The following is a 15,131-nucleotide window of genomic DNA, read 5'->3' on the forward strand; positions in this document are numbered from 1 at the left end:
TCGTTCTAAGCAGCACAGTTCTTTAATATTTTGAACTTGTAATGATATTACCAGCAGAAAAAAATACACTTAGTATGCTAGCCAAGTATACAATGTTCTTCACTACACATATAGAACAGCTTTTCTGGTCAGCTACAGACCTTTTATAATTCTATGAAAACACAATTATCAAGTTATATTTGTATGCATTTCTGAAATACATCTTCAAGAAGCCATGCCAAAGCCTCTTCAGATAGTCTTCTACTCTGTGAGTGTTAAGAGTTTGAGACAAGACAAAAAACATATTAGTATATGTAAATTATTTCCTAGAATTTAAACAGTATTCCAATTGTGCAGATTTTGATGAATAAGATGGTAAATTTCTGTGCTGAACTAAGTGAAACAATCCAGTAGCAGGAGCTTCTTGTGGACAAATGTAATTGACTGGCCTTCATTAATATCACATAAGCAAGCAGGCAAAAAAAAAACACACGCATACCCTGCAAGTTTAAAATATTGCTGTCTTCCCACCTTAACTTATTGCAGTCTTGTGATCATTAGACACAGCAGATCAAGACCGGGCCTCACTCATGACTAGCTCTGAACTTCTCACTGCATTGTCTTCTCCTGTCCAGAAGAGTTCCTAATAACGTTTAGCACCTCCTTCTCCTAATCTATTGCCTGCAACATACAAGTCATTAGTATTTCATACTGTAGCATCTGAGAGCTCTTGTCACAGATGAGGATCTCCCTGTACTACCAGAGCAAAACAACAGATTACATCCTAGAAAACCTAAAGTATAATTGTACAATAGGACAGATACAGGCAAGAGAATGCAAACTAATCATCCCACATGATTACATCTTATCTTGATATCTCAGCAGTTCTGACAACTACGATTTACTGTTTAGCATATCTCATCGTTACCTTGGATTTTCTTATTCCACTTCCTCACAGCTTTTTAAAGCATGTTACTACCAGTTTACTGTCAGTTAACCCATCACCAGCATTTTCTGCTATTTTAATAGAGAGGTTCTAGGGAAGATAATTTTTTATTCCATCTTCTCCAAAAGCTATCAAAAGAATGAATTGCACTGCTGTTGTTATGCCTACAATTGCTACCTAAATTGCCACTCCGAACATGCGTGCAAAATGACCAGGTAAGAATGATGGTCTATTTTGCTTTACTCGGACCAATAATATTCAGAACAAGAGGAAGAGGTACAACCTACACACACAGAGCTACTCTTACTGAAGGTCGCAAAAGAACTTTGACCTAGGTTCTGTAATAATTAAAGATATATCCTTTGCAAAAATATTTGGTCCAGGCATTGGAAGATTTGGTAGAATCAAGAGCAGCAGCTGAATAAAGGGAGAGCAAATTTACACAACTAGATAAACAACATGGACTGCTAGAGTTTTAAACAGGGGGATTAACACACTTACGAAACATCCTCAATACAAAGCAAAAAAACCAAACAAACTTCATGTTCAATGTTTTACTGCTGTATTTATTTCATGGTGAAAACCACAAACTAGCATTCCAGTTGACAAAGAACGGTCAGTTACATAGGAACTCTTAAGAGATGCACACAGATTATGTTCACAAGCACGCACACGCCATACAGATAAGTTCACATTCTTTTTGCCTGCTGAAGTCCACTCGAGCCTTAGCAGTCCCTAAAGTTCCTGCTAGCGAGTGACCAGAAAGTACCAGTTCTGTCATTCACACACGGTCTAGATCAATGATTGAGCCTCTAATAGCAGAGAAGAAGGGCGTACCAACACATCCCCAGGGCTCCAGCCAGTCTTCTCAAACAGGTGGCTAGAATAATTACAGCATAAAATTGTACAGCTGTCATTCTGAAGAGCTTCAGTCATTATGCTGTAGGTAACTTTTCTATGAATAACTGTGTTACAAGCAGAAGTACACAGGTCAGCTTTATAGAGATCACCCTCTAATCCCAAAATCCGCACTAAGCTATTACATGGGTCTCTCATGGTTGAAACTATAAGCATCTGCTCTACATCTCAGGGACAAGAACATGCATGTGTGAGTAGTGCCAGAGAAAGGACTGGAAGGGGTAGGTGGGAACACCAGTACACGATGGGAGATGGGATGCAACACTGTCACCTGCCATATAGCAGGTGTCCAAAGTACACCCCTCCCTTCTGTCACACAGCCCCACTGTGGATTTCTGTGTGCTGACACTTGACCCCTAAGAAAAAGGGAAAGTCTTGCCCTTACTCAGTGGATGGTCTCTACGCCTCAAAATTGTGCAAATGGGCTTTCAAAGTAGTCCTTGAGTTTTCACTCAATCCAATCCTGAGTAAAGGCACCTTGTTATTAAAGCGTAAGCAAAGGCAGCACAGGGAAGAGAAATCCACTGCTCACCTGGATGCAATTCTAGCAACCAGGTCCTGAGAAAAGCACTTTCTGAGGACCAGCCTCTCTTTTTAATGAAGCACCAGGTAAGCAAATATAATCACCAGTAGGAACCAAAGAGTGAGTCAGACAAGCCATGTTACATATGTGTCACTATTACACCTTAAGTCCAAGGTAAATCCCTAGTGGCTTCCCTAGGCAGGCCAAAATAGATCAAAGGGACCTAAAACTGTCCCAAATATTTGCTGTAGAAGATTAGGTCCCATCAGTAATACAGACCCTAATGCTGTTCCAGCTAAGACTACGCTCAGAACTAAAATGTACTTTGACAAGTAGTGAAGCAAAGCATTTCAGGACTGTCTGTACCACAGTGGCTGCACGTTGGACTCGCCTTTAGAAAACTGTCTACATGGCTGCCAGAACAAGGCTGCCAAAATTTCTCAGGACAGCAGGGAGGCTGAGGGTAGAACTATGGCACCAAATGAACTGATATGACAGGACAGCAACTGATGTTCAGCTTTTAGTACGCTTCCATCTACTGACAGATGATGCTTTTGATTTCCAAAAGAAAAGAACACAAATAAATCTTTCACCACTGCAGGCCTCAACTCCCACCGAGGGAAAAAGGCAAAGCGCGTAATTTCTAAACTTAAAACATCCCAATATCAAAACTAGTTTCACCATGTTGCTTTTACCTAGTCCATATATTAACTAAAAGAAGTAATATATCTCAGAAAAAAGAAATTATGACAGGGAAAAAAAAATTGTTGCTGTATCCTCAAAGTTGGGAAGGGGAAACGGTTCTGTTCACAATGACCTATTTGCAGTGGAACAAGAAGATAGTGATGAGTTTGCTTTAATAGGGAAAAATATATATTTTAAGAGTTTTTATTCTTTCAAATTAGAAAATAATGGCTAACAGGAGCTAATAGGTAGCTCCAAAGTTCAGATTTCTATTTAGGCACTTCTCCTAATGAATATGAAAATTAAAGGAAAATATTTTTAGTTTTTCATTTCTAAGAAGCTATATTAACATCACATTGGGCACTTCCTAAAGTAGTTTAAGAGAGTCCTCTTAAGAAGAGTGATTCGGGACCAGCTTAGTGAATTAATGAGGTTACTCCTTAGTGAAAGACCGACTTCAGTGAATTAATGAGGTTCGTCTGCAACCAATGCTACAGCTCTTGCTAATTACTTTAAGTCTCTCAGTTCCGGATGTCCACCCAACTTCACTCCTGTACTCCCAGGACAAGGGCTTCTGCTACTTATTATCTTGCGAGTCTTCCACCCACCATGTTTCAGAGATCTTACTGGAAGGCAGGTTTATAAATAACAGGTTTTAAAAGGACTGAAATAAGTACTCTTCAGTACCAATATTTACCCTTTACATTCTAATCCATTAAGATTAGGGTAGTAGAGCATTCTCTGTTCCCTGTTCTGACATCAAAAAAAGAACTAAACCACATAAAAAAGTGCCGATTCTGAATAATTTCTATTAAAAAAAAAATTCATGCTTTCAGTGTTAAAATGAGTTTATTAGATTGTAAAGACCATGATACACTAATTCTTTAATATACATTCTTCCTCTGCAGAAAATTTAATTGATCTAAAAACATTTTCTAAACATCACAATCATAGTGATAAGATGTCAAGAAAGGCTAGGGAAATTTATCAATATAGTTATGTTACTACAGCATTTACAGCATTATAATCAGCATATCTCCATATGCTGACACACTTCTGAATCTCCCCACGCCCCTCTGGCCCCCCTTTAGGAACAGCAGTATCCATAGGGATGCAAAATTCTTAAATAGCTACAGCAGTAAGCTCCTGCCAGCGCTAAGCCCTTAAACTCAAATGAAGTGACTCAGCTGATTTTACAGCTGGCCAGTGTAAAAAGATACCAAGGAAGTAAAAATAGGCACTGTAAACTCATTTCTGTAATTACATTTCATATTTTAAATGCACTTAAAAGCCTTAGCTAAAACAGCAACAATAATGGTAGTTTAAAGACTACTGTTGTGTTTAAACAAAACCCAAAATAAGGAAAAGACAACCCCACTTCATCCCCAAAATGGTTAACACAACTACTGCTAGCATTAGGGTGTGTTACTCAATTCCAGAGTAACCACTGGATTCACTTCATGCAGAGGCCCTGCCATGTGACAAAGCCTTCGGCTTCAGGCGCCTGGTCCAAGACATGTGACTTGTGGCAGAAAACCAAGCTCAGCTGCCTGCCAGCACTTGTGCTGGATCCGTAATGCACACCATCTGCTGAGACCCGTTAAAAGTGGGAAAATAAGGAATTATATGTGCCTACACTATCTAATAATTATTTAATATATAATAATTTTAAGTAACTAAAAACTAAAATACTGGATTTAAACCTCATTAGTAACTGTTTTTGAGGAAAAATATACCAGTTAAATATTTACAACAATGTGTCACACAACTTTAAAGGTTCAAAGAACATACATCCTGCACAACTGATTTGTTCTTAAAGCAACAGTAATTCCAACTTATTTTTGATTAATGACTGTTTTTCCTTTCCGTAGTTCTTTGTATGGAAGGAAATCTCAGATCTCAGACTTTCCCTCATTGTTTCTTTTGCTGAAATACCATTTTGTTTCCACCTATGAACCAAAACCAGCTGCAGAGCAATCAAGATCATCCACAAGACTGCCTGCAGGCCTGCATTGCCTATATGTATTCTTCTGGACCCATTTCCAAAACATATTGTACACTGTTTTCTTACAATGCTGTTATACAACAAATAAAGGCCAGAAAACATCCACTTATGTATAAGACTTTAGAGATTCCATGCTATATTTTAAAAGTAGGAGGAAGAAGCAACTAAAAATTAACAGCTAATTTAGGAACTTGTTCCACAATTATAAAATATTAAACTTTTACAACTCTGAACCTCTACTCTTAACTGCAATCACAGCTCAGGCCAATAAAATAAAGCTAGAGAATTAACAACTCCATCCTGTATCTATTCCAGCAGAAACTCTGCATTATTAGAAATTAAAAGAAATTAATTTAGAATTCAAATTTGACATTTCAAAACACTTTCAATCTTCCTTTTAGCAAAATAAAGGACAGACAGCTGAACCCTCTTCTGAGAGTTCGTTATTAGGAAGGAACACATCATCTAAGTATTCAACTACACATTCAATAAACATCAGTTGTGTAAAATGTAACAAAAGAAAAAATGCACAAGAAGAAACAGCTTTTGCAGGATAGGTAATTTCTAAATAAGTTATCATTAGCTTTGCTCTTGAATTTTCAAAGGATGTGCTGGGCTGCCTTTTGCATTTTTCAGTATCTTATAGAAGACATGCTATGCCTCAGGGTAGGAGAACAAACATGCGCGCTTACTATCTCCAGCATTTTGTAAGTATTTTGGAGAAACCTGGTCCACAACAGCTGGATAAATTGAAGACCTTGAAACTACAGATATTTCTGCCTATGATTTCCACTAGCAGCAACCTCAATTGTGCAAACAGATAATGGTTCGAGTACACATTACATTTGCTAACATTTCAAAATGAAATAAGCAATTAAAACAAAAAGTATGATTTTGTAAGTGTGCCTAAATATGCACATCTCCCCACTGGCTTATGCTGGATTTCCAGGTGCTCAAAAAGAGAACCAACTTAAACAAGAAAAATTCCATTTTCCCATTACCAATCTACTGACCATCTATGCTGTCTATGCCTCATACATAGCCCCTTCGTAAGTGGCCAATCTTCAAAATAATTTGACTAGTACAGTCGTTCAAGAAAGGAAGCCCGCTATTTGAAATTGCTGTAACACCTATTTTACTGGTCTGATCCAATCTACTAGGAGATGGAATCTTTTGAAAGGTCATTAACTCGCTGCCTTAAAATTCTGCAGCCATCTTGTGTGGTACTTGCAAGAATCACTTCAATTCTATCTCACACACAAAGCCCTGAACAAAACAAAGAGTACTTGATGATACGACTGGTATTTTAATGGAAAAAATTACAGACTAGTAAATAGTGGCAAAGACAGTGTGATGAGTTATGCAGAATTGTCTGGACTACTCAGAGGCACGGGCTCATCTAAACAAAATGTGTTTTAACACACACAAGTGCCAAGTTGCAGGTCTTAGTCTAGGTAATACATCAAGCCATGCCTAAGAAGTGAGCAATCATATCCTGGAAAGCAACTCTGAAGATAAATAACTAAAACCACACTTCCTGTACAATGTTTTGGAAACATCTAACTAAATTTGGGATCTATAACTGGTAACAAGTTAAATGTACTACTATAAACAGCATGGGTGAAGTCAACACTGGAAAATATTTCTGAAAAACTTGAAAACTGAAGAATTGGAGAGGGGGAGGAAGATCAGGAGCAGACAAGATACTTGTGTGCAAGTACATTCACAGTAACAACAGTATTGGCTTTTAATTCAAATCGGAAAAGGTGCACTGACTGCTCACCACAGAATGCAGAAGTCTGGCCAATTCAAATAGAAAAAGACAAGCAAATTTCAGCAACAAAGGCAACTAGGCAGCAGATTAAATAGCGAAAGAGGGAGGTAAAATTAGGTAGGATGCCCCATTGGAAGCATTAACTACACATTATGCTTGTATCAAACAAGATTCAGTAATAACCAGGTAAAATATAGGGGCCTATGACGGAAGAGAGGATGTCAATTTACATGACCTAATCTTCCCTTCCGGCCTTTGCAACCATTAAGATTCTCAAAATGACTAGACAAGGGTAATTAATCTCCATAATACCCATGACAATGAGGCCCTAATTCCCATTTTACAAAGAGCAACCAGAAAGACGTTAGCGTGTTAAAACTCTTGCCATTGCAAAAAACCCAACCACCCAACGACAACAAACAGCCTTAAAAATCAGAAATAGTTCTAAACATTATGCTGTAACAAGATAGCTCCCTGAAAAACACAGCACCCACCCCTACTTCCATCTCAGAAAAGCACTCTATAGGATGCTTAAGATCCCACTGTACTGGAGTCCAGAGTGAATGACTCCCGTGCTGGCATTTCACTGCTGCCACATCCTCTGCCTTCATTAGAAGGCAAAAAAAGTTAGTAGGAAGCACATGAGTCTTGCCATTGTAAAGCTTACAAAAGTTCATTTATTGAGATGTCTGCGTTAGTCCAAACCAATAATTCACTAAGAACATATGCTTTGCACAGTTTAAAATAATGAAAACTGTAGTCTATTATTGACAGCAATACTTATCCTAATTTACTCACGGCTGCACTCCAGCACAAAACTGTATTAATGTCCTTTTTTTTTTTCCTTAAAATAACAAAACAAGCAAATCTGTAGGACACACAACATGAGACCACCTTCATGCAGATAGAGCTGCCCTGTCAGCCTGTTAGTTTTATCACAATTGTTAGATCTGCTAAAGGGCACTTTACCACTGTCTGAATTACAAAGATGCTTTTAAAGCCAGCCCAAACTTTAAAAATAGACCTGAAAACCACCACTTTGGATTCCTATCCCTACAAGAAAAATTGTTTTTCTCTATATATCTAATTTTGATTTACTGGAGCTATACAATCCTGATAAACACAGGAGTCTGTAGTTTTAAGAGATCAGGTGGAAGTAAAACTAAACTGTTCCACATTATTCTACCAGTTTCGCTAGCTTACATCAACACAGTCTTTGGTTCACTAGAATTTCTTCTTACACTTATTACGTGTTAGCAAATATAAGGTAGAGATATACCTTTTCTCTAGTGAATACATACTTAGGAAAGAACAAGGTTTAATGTAAATTAAAATAAACATATTTGATCTAAAAAATAAACTGAAAGGATTTCTATTTTACACATTAGAACCGCAAAATCCAATCCTTTGTATAATTTTTGGTTTTATTTGTCAAATAAGCTGATAACTCTTGATAATTCTTTGCTAATGTTAACGCTAAACACACAGAGGGGACTTAGGGCACAGCCAAAGGGAAAGATATGCTTTGTCTTTCTGAGCATTAATAAGGCCTATTTCACCTGTTCAGTGTAGAAAAGATTTTACTCAGTGTCCTGGTTTTGGCTGGGATAGAGTTAATTTTCTTCCTAGTAGCTGGTACAGTGCTGTGTTTTGGATTTAGCATGAGAATAATGTTGATAACACACCGATGTTTTAGTTGTTGCTAAGTAGTGCTTACACTAAATCAAGGACTTCTCAGCTTCCCATGCTCTACCGACTGAGAAGGCTGGAGGTGCACAAGAAGCTGGAAGGGGGCACAGCCAGGACAGCTGACCCAAACTGGCCAAAGGGATATTCCATACCATGTGACGTCATGCTCAGTACATAAACTGGGGAGAGTTGGCCGGGGGGCGGTGACCGCTGCTGGGGGACTGGCTGGGCATCGGTCGGTGGGTGGTGAGCAATTGCATCGTGCATCACTTGCTTTGTATATTTTATTATTACTATTACTATTTTACTTGATTTTATTTCAGTTATTAAACTGTTCTTATCTTAACTCACGAGTTTTCTCACTTTTACTCTTCTGATTCTCTCCCCCATCCCAGCAGGGTAGGGGGAGTGAGCAAACGGCTGTGTGGTGCTCAGTTGCCAGCTGGGGTTAAACCACGACACTCAGGTTTTACTTTGCTTGTTATACTACTGCCTTGTTCTACAAGTTTCCTTTGTTAACTAAGGAAAATAATTAAATAAAATCTTCCTTGCTAAATACTTTTACTTTGGCAGATTATTCAGGGAAAGAAAATAGCAATACAAAGCCCAGATCTGAGGAATTCTCATTTCATTTCACCAAAAATAAAGTGAAACAATCAGACAGGGTGAAAAAGAAAATTTGAAATACCTATGTGAAAAAGGGCTATATTAATAATGTGAGATTGTAACTAATAGCCTCTATATTGCCTTTGAAATTACCTGTAACAATTTAAAAACTAAAAATATCATTTCAATTATGCTTATATAAAATGCATACTTAAAACTCCTGTTGAAATTGACTTAATAGCACACAGTTTAACTACAATTTGGGACTAACACTTATAATCACGAGTTTAGCTATTTTACTCCAATGCAACTACTTAACAGAACCATTTCTATTCACTCATTAATTTTCTGCAGTTCAAGCTACTGGCTTTTGCTGCTGCTAAAATGTTAGCCATTCTTCACGCTAAGTGACTAACAGTGTCTGTGAGTCATTATCACCAGAAGATGAATATGACGCTGATTTTTGTAATGCTAACATATGAGTAACACTAAAAATAATTTAATCAGATGTAATATGTAAATCTGGGGAGAAGTAAAGAAACGTCAATTATTTGGCACCACACTACCTGTTATTGGCTGCATACCCTGCAATCTGTTGTGATACTGCTAGAAGTTTGCCAGAACACTACAAAGTACACCACCATACATTTGTGCCTACTTCTGTTTTTCTGACTTGATCTGAAACACTAGTTTCAATATCCATTACTCTTGTACAGAAAAAATTAGCTTTAAAATATAACATTTCCTTGAGAATGTGCTTACAAAGTAACCCTATTACTTTACTACAATAATGAAGTACAAGACTTTGAGTCCATCATTTCAATACTTCCCCCCCCAAGTTTGTGACCTTTCTTTGCTAAGTGAGACTGTGTATTGCCCTTAACTCCTTAAGAAATCAGTCTGGAAACAGCGTTGTGCTTTTAGAGAAAACGCATAGCATTCATGTCAATATTTTTCACGTGTCTTTGTTTCATAGCTTTGCCAGTCTTCACTATACACAGCTTCTAATCACCAGACGTCCCTTCACTAAAACGATGAGCTTTTTCTTAGCTAACTGATCCCTGAAAAACATCACATTTCATTCTCCAAGAAATTGACTGGTTTAAGATTCCACCTTCCATCTTCCAGTTGTTGAATTCCACAGATAAAAAATATTCTTAAAGTTTTCTTAGTCAACATAATTAATAGCAAGAAACAATTTCAGGATCTTGAAATAACATCTGCACAGCATACAAAAATTTGGGAATGCTCTTCTTGCTTAACAGAAGAAAAAACGTTGTGAAGTCTAGAGGTTGGTTTTCTTACCAACAGAAAAATATGTCCACGTTACAAGTCAGGCATACACTGAAACCACTTTCAAAATTAGTTCCTGAAAAATGTGTTTGGCAACCCTTCTGTCACATAGTAAATCTCCTATTTAGACAAGCAGTAATTCCTTTAAAAACATAGCTGAAAAGCAACTTTAAAGTATTTTCAAGGATTATTTAACTTACAGTTTTGGCTACTTGAACTGTCATTTGGAAAGATTTTAAAAATACTTTTCAAGACATCACCCATTTCTCACAGAGTGTTTCAAAATAAAGTCACCTTGAAATGCAGGCTGTGATACCACGGACACCCAAGACTATCCACTAAGAAGTTCTCCACTGAAGAGTGTGTACCTTTCTCTGCTTCTCCCATATTTCCAGTTACGCAGTTCCACCTCCAGTGCTCATCAGACACCTCTATGATCTGCTGTAATTCACTGTAACAGCAGAAAACTAGCCATCTTCTTCAGTGGGTTTAAAGAGCAGCTTGCTCTTTTAGTGAATTAGAGGAGTCCAGTAAGCCCTGATGCTGGCATGAAGAAAGAATATGGCTGGGAGGAATAAAAATGGCAAGTGAGAAGTAGCAGCTCTCCCTTTTGAAGATACTGAGCTACTATGTCAGCTCACCAAATACCGTGGAACCGCATCTTCTGTGTATTCACAGTGCCAATTAAAAGTAGCAGTTTTAACTTCATTGTAAAATCACTTGAACAGGCAGGGAACCTTGATAACTTTTTCCCAATTTACACCTTACTCTCTTCTGTTTGTCTTTGAGGGAAGCTTACAACAGCAAGAGAGATCAACAGCTTAGAAGACCAGTAAAATTAAATTATGCCAAGGCTCAAAACAAAAATTGCCAAATGGTATTTTAAATGTTTCTTCCTCCAGACATAAAAACTAATTTTAAAACCACAACACTGCAATAATAGAGCATTCATTATCTATACTTTAAGAAAAAAAAAGCACTTGGACTATTTAATTCATTTATACTGAGATGAAAGTCTGCTCTAAATAAAATGCATAAAACTCACAACTGGTTTATACTTTAAAAGTTGACATTTCATTCCTGATCCTCAAATACCCAGAAGATATCCTTACAAATGCTTATGCCCAAACTTCTACTTCTGTTCTATACTGAATATATTGAAGCAGGAAGTTCACCTAGATTTGTCAGAAAAATTCATTCTTAAGCATCAAATTCTTTTCTACAACAGCAAATTAAGAAGTCAGTAGATCAGCTTCTCTGAGGCTGAAAACATGGTGCTCCCTCAGTATCAGTAATACGAGGGACAGATAGGGAAGTCGAATGCATCTCCCTCTTTCACGCCAAAATTTTACCTGTAAGCTCGTCAGGCCAAGATCAGGCAATTTCAAATTCCAAAGCGGTGTACAAAACTGTGCTTACTGTTACGTAACTACAAATCCAAATTTTAGAGATGTATGAATTTTACACTTCCTGTAATAAAAGCAGTCGTGAAAGATGCACAGCTTTTAAGAGATAAGCCTGAAAACCGTTCTTCAAGGCTACAAAACTAAACACTGTAACAAACAGGTACCTTCTTAAATGCTTCTAAACCCACACTCCTAAGAAGCAGGATGTATCAGAAAGACACTAGCCATACTCCGAGATGCAAAAGAAACGAAAGTGAGAGTAGTGAAAAAAAGATGGAAGAGATGGAAGAGCATCAAAATAAGAACTGGGGAAACAAACAAACAAACAAAGCAATGTCAGATTTAAAAGTTGTGATTGTTTACACTTTTGCTACCTCCTTTCCATACTACTTGCAGGCCCTCACAGGAAGCAGTGTAACAAGCCGACAGCAACACTATTAAGTAACAGAAGTGATTACATCAGCATTTTGTACTGTGAGAAATAGAAAAAGGAGTGAGAGCAGGGACTGTGCTATATGAAGTGTACAAATGGAGCTGAGAAGGAGGGTGGCACGAAGAGCTATGTTCTTCAAGAAGGGGCAAAATACTTGTGTGAACAGTGGTTAACATTTGTGATTTTTGTTTGGATTTACAGAGCTCAGAAAAAGCTACTATATCTCTGAGAAGAGTGTTGCAAGAGTATGGATGCTTAAATATATCTAGGTGATCATTACAGTTTTAATGCAAAAAAAAGGTTTTCTCTACCATTAAAAACAGAACAAAACAAAAAACCCCAACACTTGCACACTGCAACTCCGAACACATTTCTTTAAATTAAAAAATCGGACCTTGTGTCAGAACAGGCACTGCGGATCACTCACACGACACTACATTTTTAATCGGACAACAGCACTTCACACAACATGAACAGAAACTCTTCATTTCAGTGATCTACGCTCAATTTCAGTCCGTAAAAACATTTTTGAGGCTGAAAGTTTCTAGGACCATTAAGTGTTATATACAGCTACCGAGAAAGGAAAATAACATTCCATAAACGAAAGCCAAAACTACTTACGTTTCAAAACAGCGATCCACGTTGTCTGACATCAGAAGTAGCATGCATAGCTGTTCCAGTGCTATTAGCTGCATATCCCTTTCATCTCCCTGCCCCATCTGCAGCCATTCCAGCAACGTGTCTGGGTCCACATCTGCCATGTTTTGTTTTTTTTTTTTAAAAAAAAAAAGCCGCCTCCGCTTAAATTAAAAAGTACCAAAAATATCCTTTAATTGTTCAGGCCACACTAACTTGAGCACAATTAATGTCTCTCTTCAGCCAGCCCCAGGCTTCTGCAGTTTTCACCTGGAAAGAAAAAGGAAAAAAAAAAAAAATCATCATTATAATCTTGTCTTTAAACTTTTTGGATTTGCTCCTCTCTAAAACATGTAGCATATTTTTGGGCTGACATTAAGAAAACTTCCACATATTTGACCAGCAATTTTATTTTTTTTTAAGTTTTATATGTGAGTAAACAGTAGTTTGTTCTGTTTCATTGGAAATAAACCTCTAGTTCCAGCTGACAATCAAGCAAGACTTCGAGCCTACTCTTATGTACAGGATAACTCAAAATTAAAACTTAAGTAGAAAAACTGTGCTTAACCCTTTTGTACATTCTCAAAGTTAATATAAGGACAAATAGTTCTGTCTTGCCTATCCCCTTTCCTTTAATATCACTTTATTGTAAAGTGTCCAGCTTGCTGAAAGATGGATTACCTACTCACCAAAGTACTCAAATAGAGAGAGACACCAAATATCACATTTTAAATACAAACCCACAAAATAAAAAAATTGAGATGTACAACAAAAAACTTGGAGAACCTTCGCAAAAGTTTTATTAATCCTTCATCTTTTAAAATAGCATTCCAACATAAGGAAAATAGGCTTTTTAAGTTAAAGGATAAAAGAGACAATTTAAGAATTACTTCCATTTTCAAGAGCTAGGGGTTTGTTGTCTTGGCTTTTTCTTAGGGAAAAAAGTATCTAATTCATAGCTTTTAAAAAAATGCAGTGAATAATTCAAATAATTCATGTACATATAAGGAAAACAACATTATTTGTTGGCCCAATGCCATAGTTGTACATGCAAGCTGAAGACCAAAAAAGTCCCTTTAAAATGTCAAGAGATATTTTTGACCTATGTGCTTGCTTTTTACTTTTTGTTTTACTAACAAATAATCGAATTCATCTCCCATGCCTAAGAACACAGCAAGCATGACTATTTCCATATAAAAACTAAAACAAAGGTTTACAAACCAATCTCTCCAAATTAAACATACAAGAAAAAAATTACTATTTTATAAATATAGCTTATAAAAAAAGAATTAGTTCACCAAACTCACATATAAATATGAAATGCTGGACAGTGTCCCCACAAATTCGGGGGCGGGGGGAGAAAGAAGCTTGAGCTGGACAAAGTCTGCCTACTTGTTTACTTGCTGCTAATGAGTTAATAGTTAAAAAATAACTACACCAAGGGCACATCTACAAAAGGGAATCAGAAATTGGTATTATACGGAGAAACGTACACTGAATCAGCAGTGCTGTTTCACAATAGCTTCGAACTCAAAGATGTGACAAAACAAAAATACAACAGATACGATTTTTTTATAATTTAGGACCATAAGAACATTACAGATCACTCAATTACTGCTTGCCACATATATTTTTGTTATTGCTGCAGTCTTGCTGTAAAAAGTAATTCAAATGTTACTAAATTCACGTTCTGTGCTTTAAACAATGCCTACGATCCTCCAAGCTGTTTACAGACGGTATTTCCTGTTCCAAGACTAAATAAAACTACGTTCAGCCAGTACAAGCGTAATCGTATCGTAAGTATAGTACGTCTCCTTAACGCGACTAAATTGTTAACTTCAGTTGGGGGGGGGAGAGGGGGGAAAGAAAGGGTGAAGGCAACAGAAACAAGAAAATTAAGAGAGACAGTGAAAGCGGGGTAACTTCGATACGGGCACCTGCTGTTCCTCCACCCCAGACGCGCTCTCACCAGACGGAAACGAACCACCGAGCGAGCAGAAAACAGAGCAGGGCGAGAGGCCGGGGCTCCCAGGAGAGCCGCACCAGAAAAGGAGCCAGGCCGCAGCTAAACTCATCCCCCACCGCCCAGGCCTACACACACAGGCACATCAGACGGGCCCGAGGCCAGCGCGCGGGGATTTGGGGCCCCCTCCCCACACCCGGCCTCCCGGGGACGGGGAGCCCTCGCACCGCCTCCCCCTCCTCGCCGCCCCCGCGCACAGGCAGGCCAGCGGCGTCA

At 37.8% G+C, this 15,131-nt stretch overlaps 1 protein-coding gene across 12 annotated transcripts in view; it reads right to left on the reverse strand.

The window, feature by feature from the left end:
• HECTD1 (HECT domain containing E3 ubiquitin protein ligase 1) overlaps window positions 1-13,164 on the reverse strand; it is a 63,084-nt gene extending 49,920 nt beyond the window's left edge. For 10 of the 12 annotated variants that reach the window (XM_009319357.1, XM_009319351.1, XM_009319348.1 and 7 more), the window contains exon 1: window positions 12,878-13,158. In XM_009319357.1, coding sequence (XP_009317632.1) covers window positions 12,878-13,017 — 140 coding nt within the window. In that variant the 5' untranslated portion in view covers window positions 13,018-13,158. Of the gene's footprint in view, window positions 1-12,877 lie in introns of all 12 variants that reach the window. The other 2 variants (XM_009319355.1, XM_009319350.1) reach the window with 1 other exon arrangement.
• Between the last annotated feature and the right edge of the window lie 1,967 nt (window positions 13,165-15,131).

The sequence above is a fragment of the Pygoscelis adeliae genome, unplaced genomic scaffold (genome assembly GCF_000699105.1).
Source record: "Pygoscelis adeliae isolate BGI_AS28 unplaced genomic scaffold, ASM69910v1 Scaffold71, whole genome shotgun sequence".
In the NCBI taxonomy this organism is placed as follows: Eukaryota; Metazoa; Chordata; class Aves; order Sphenisciformes; family Spheniscidae; genus Pygoscelis; species Pygoscelis adeliae.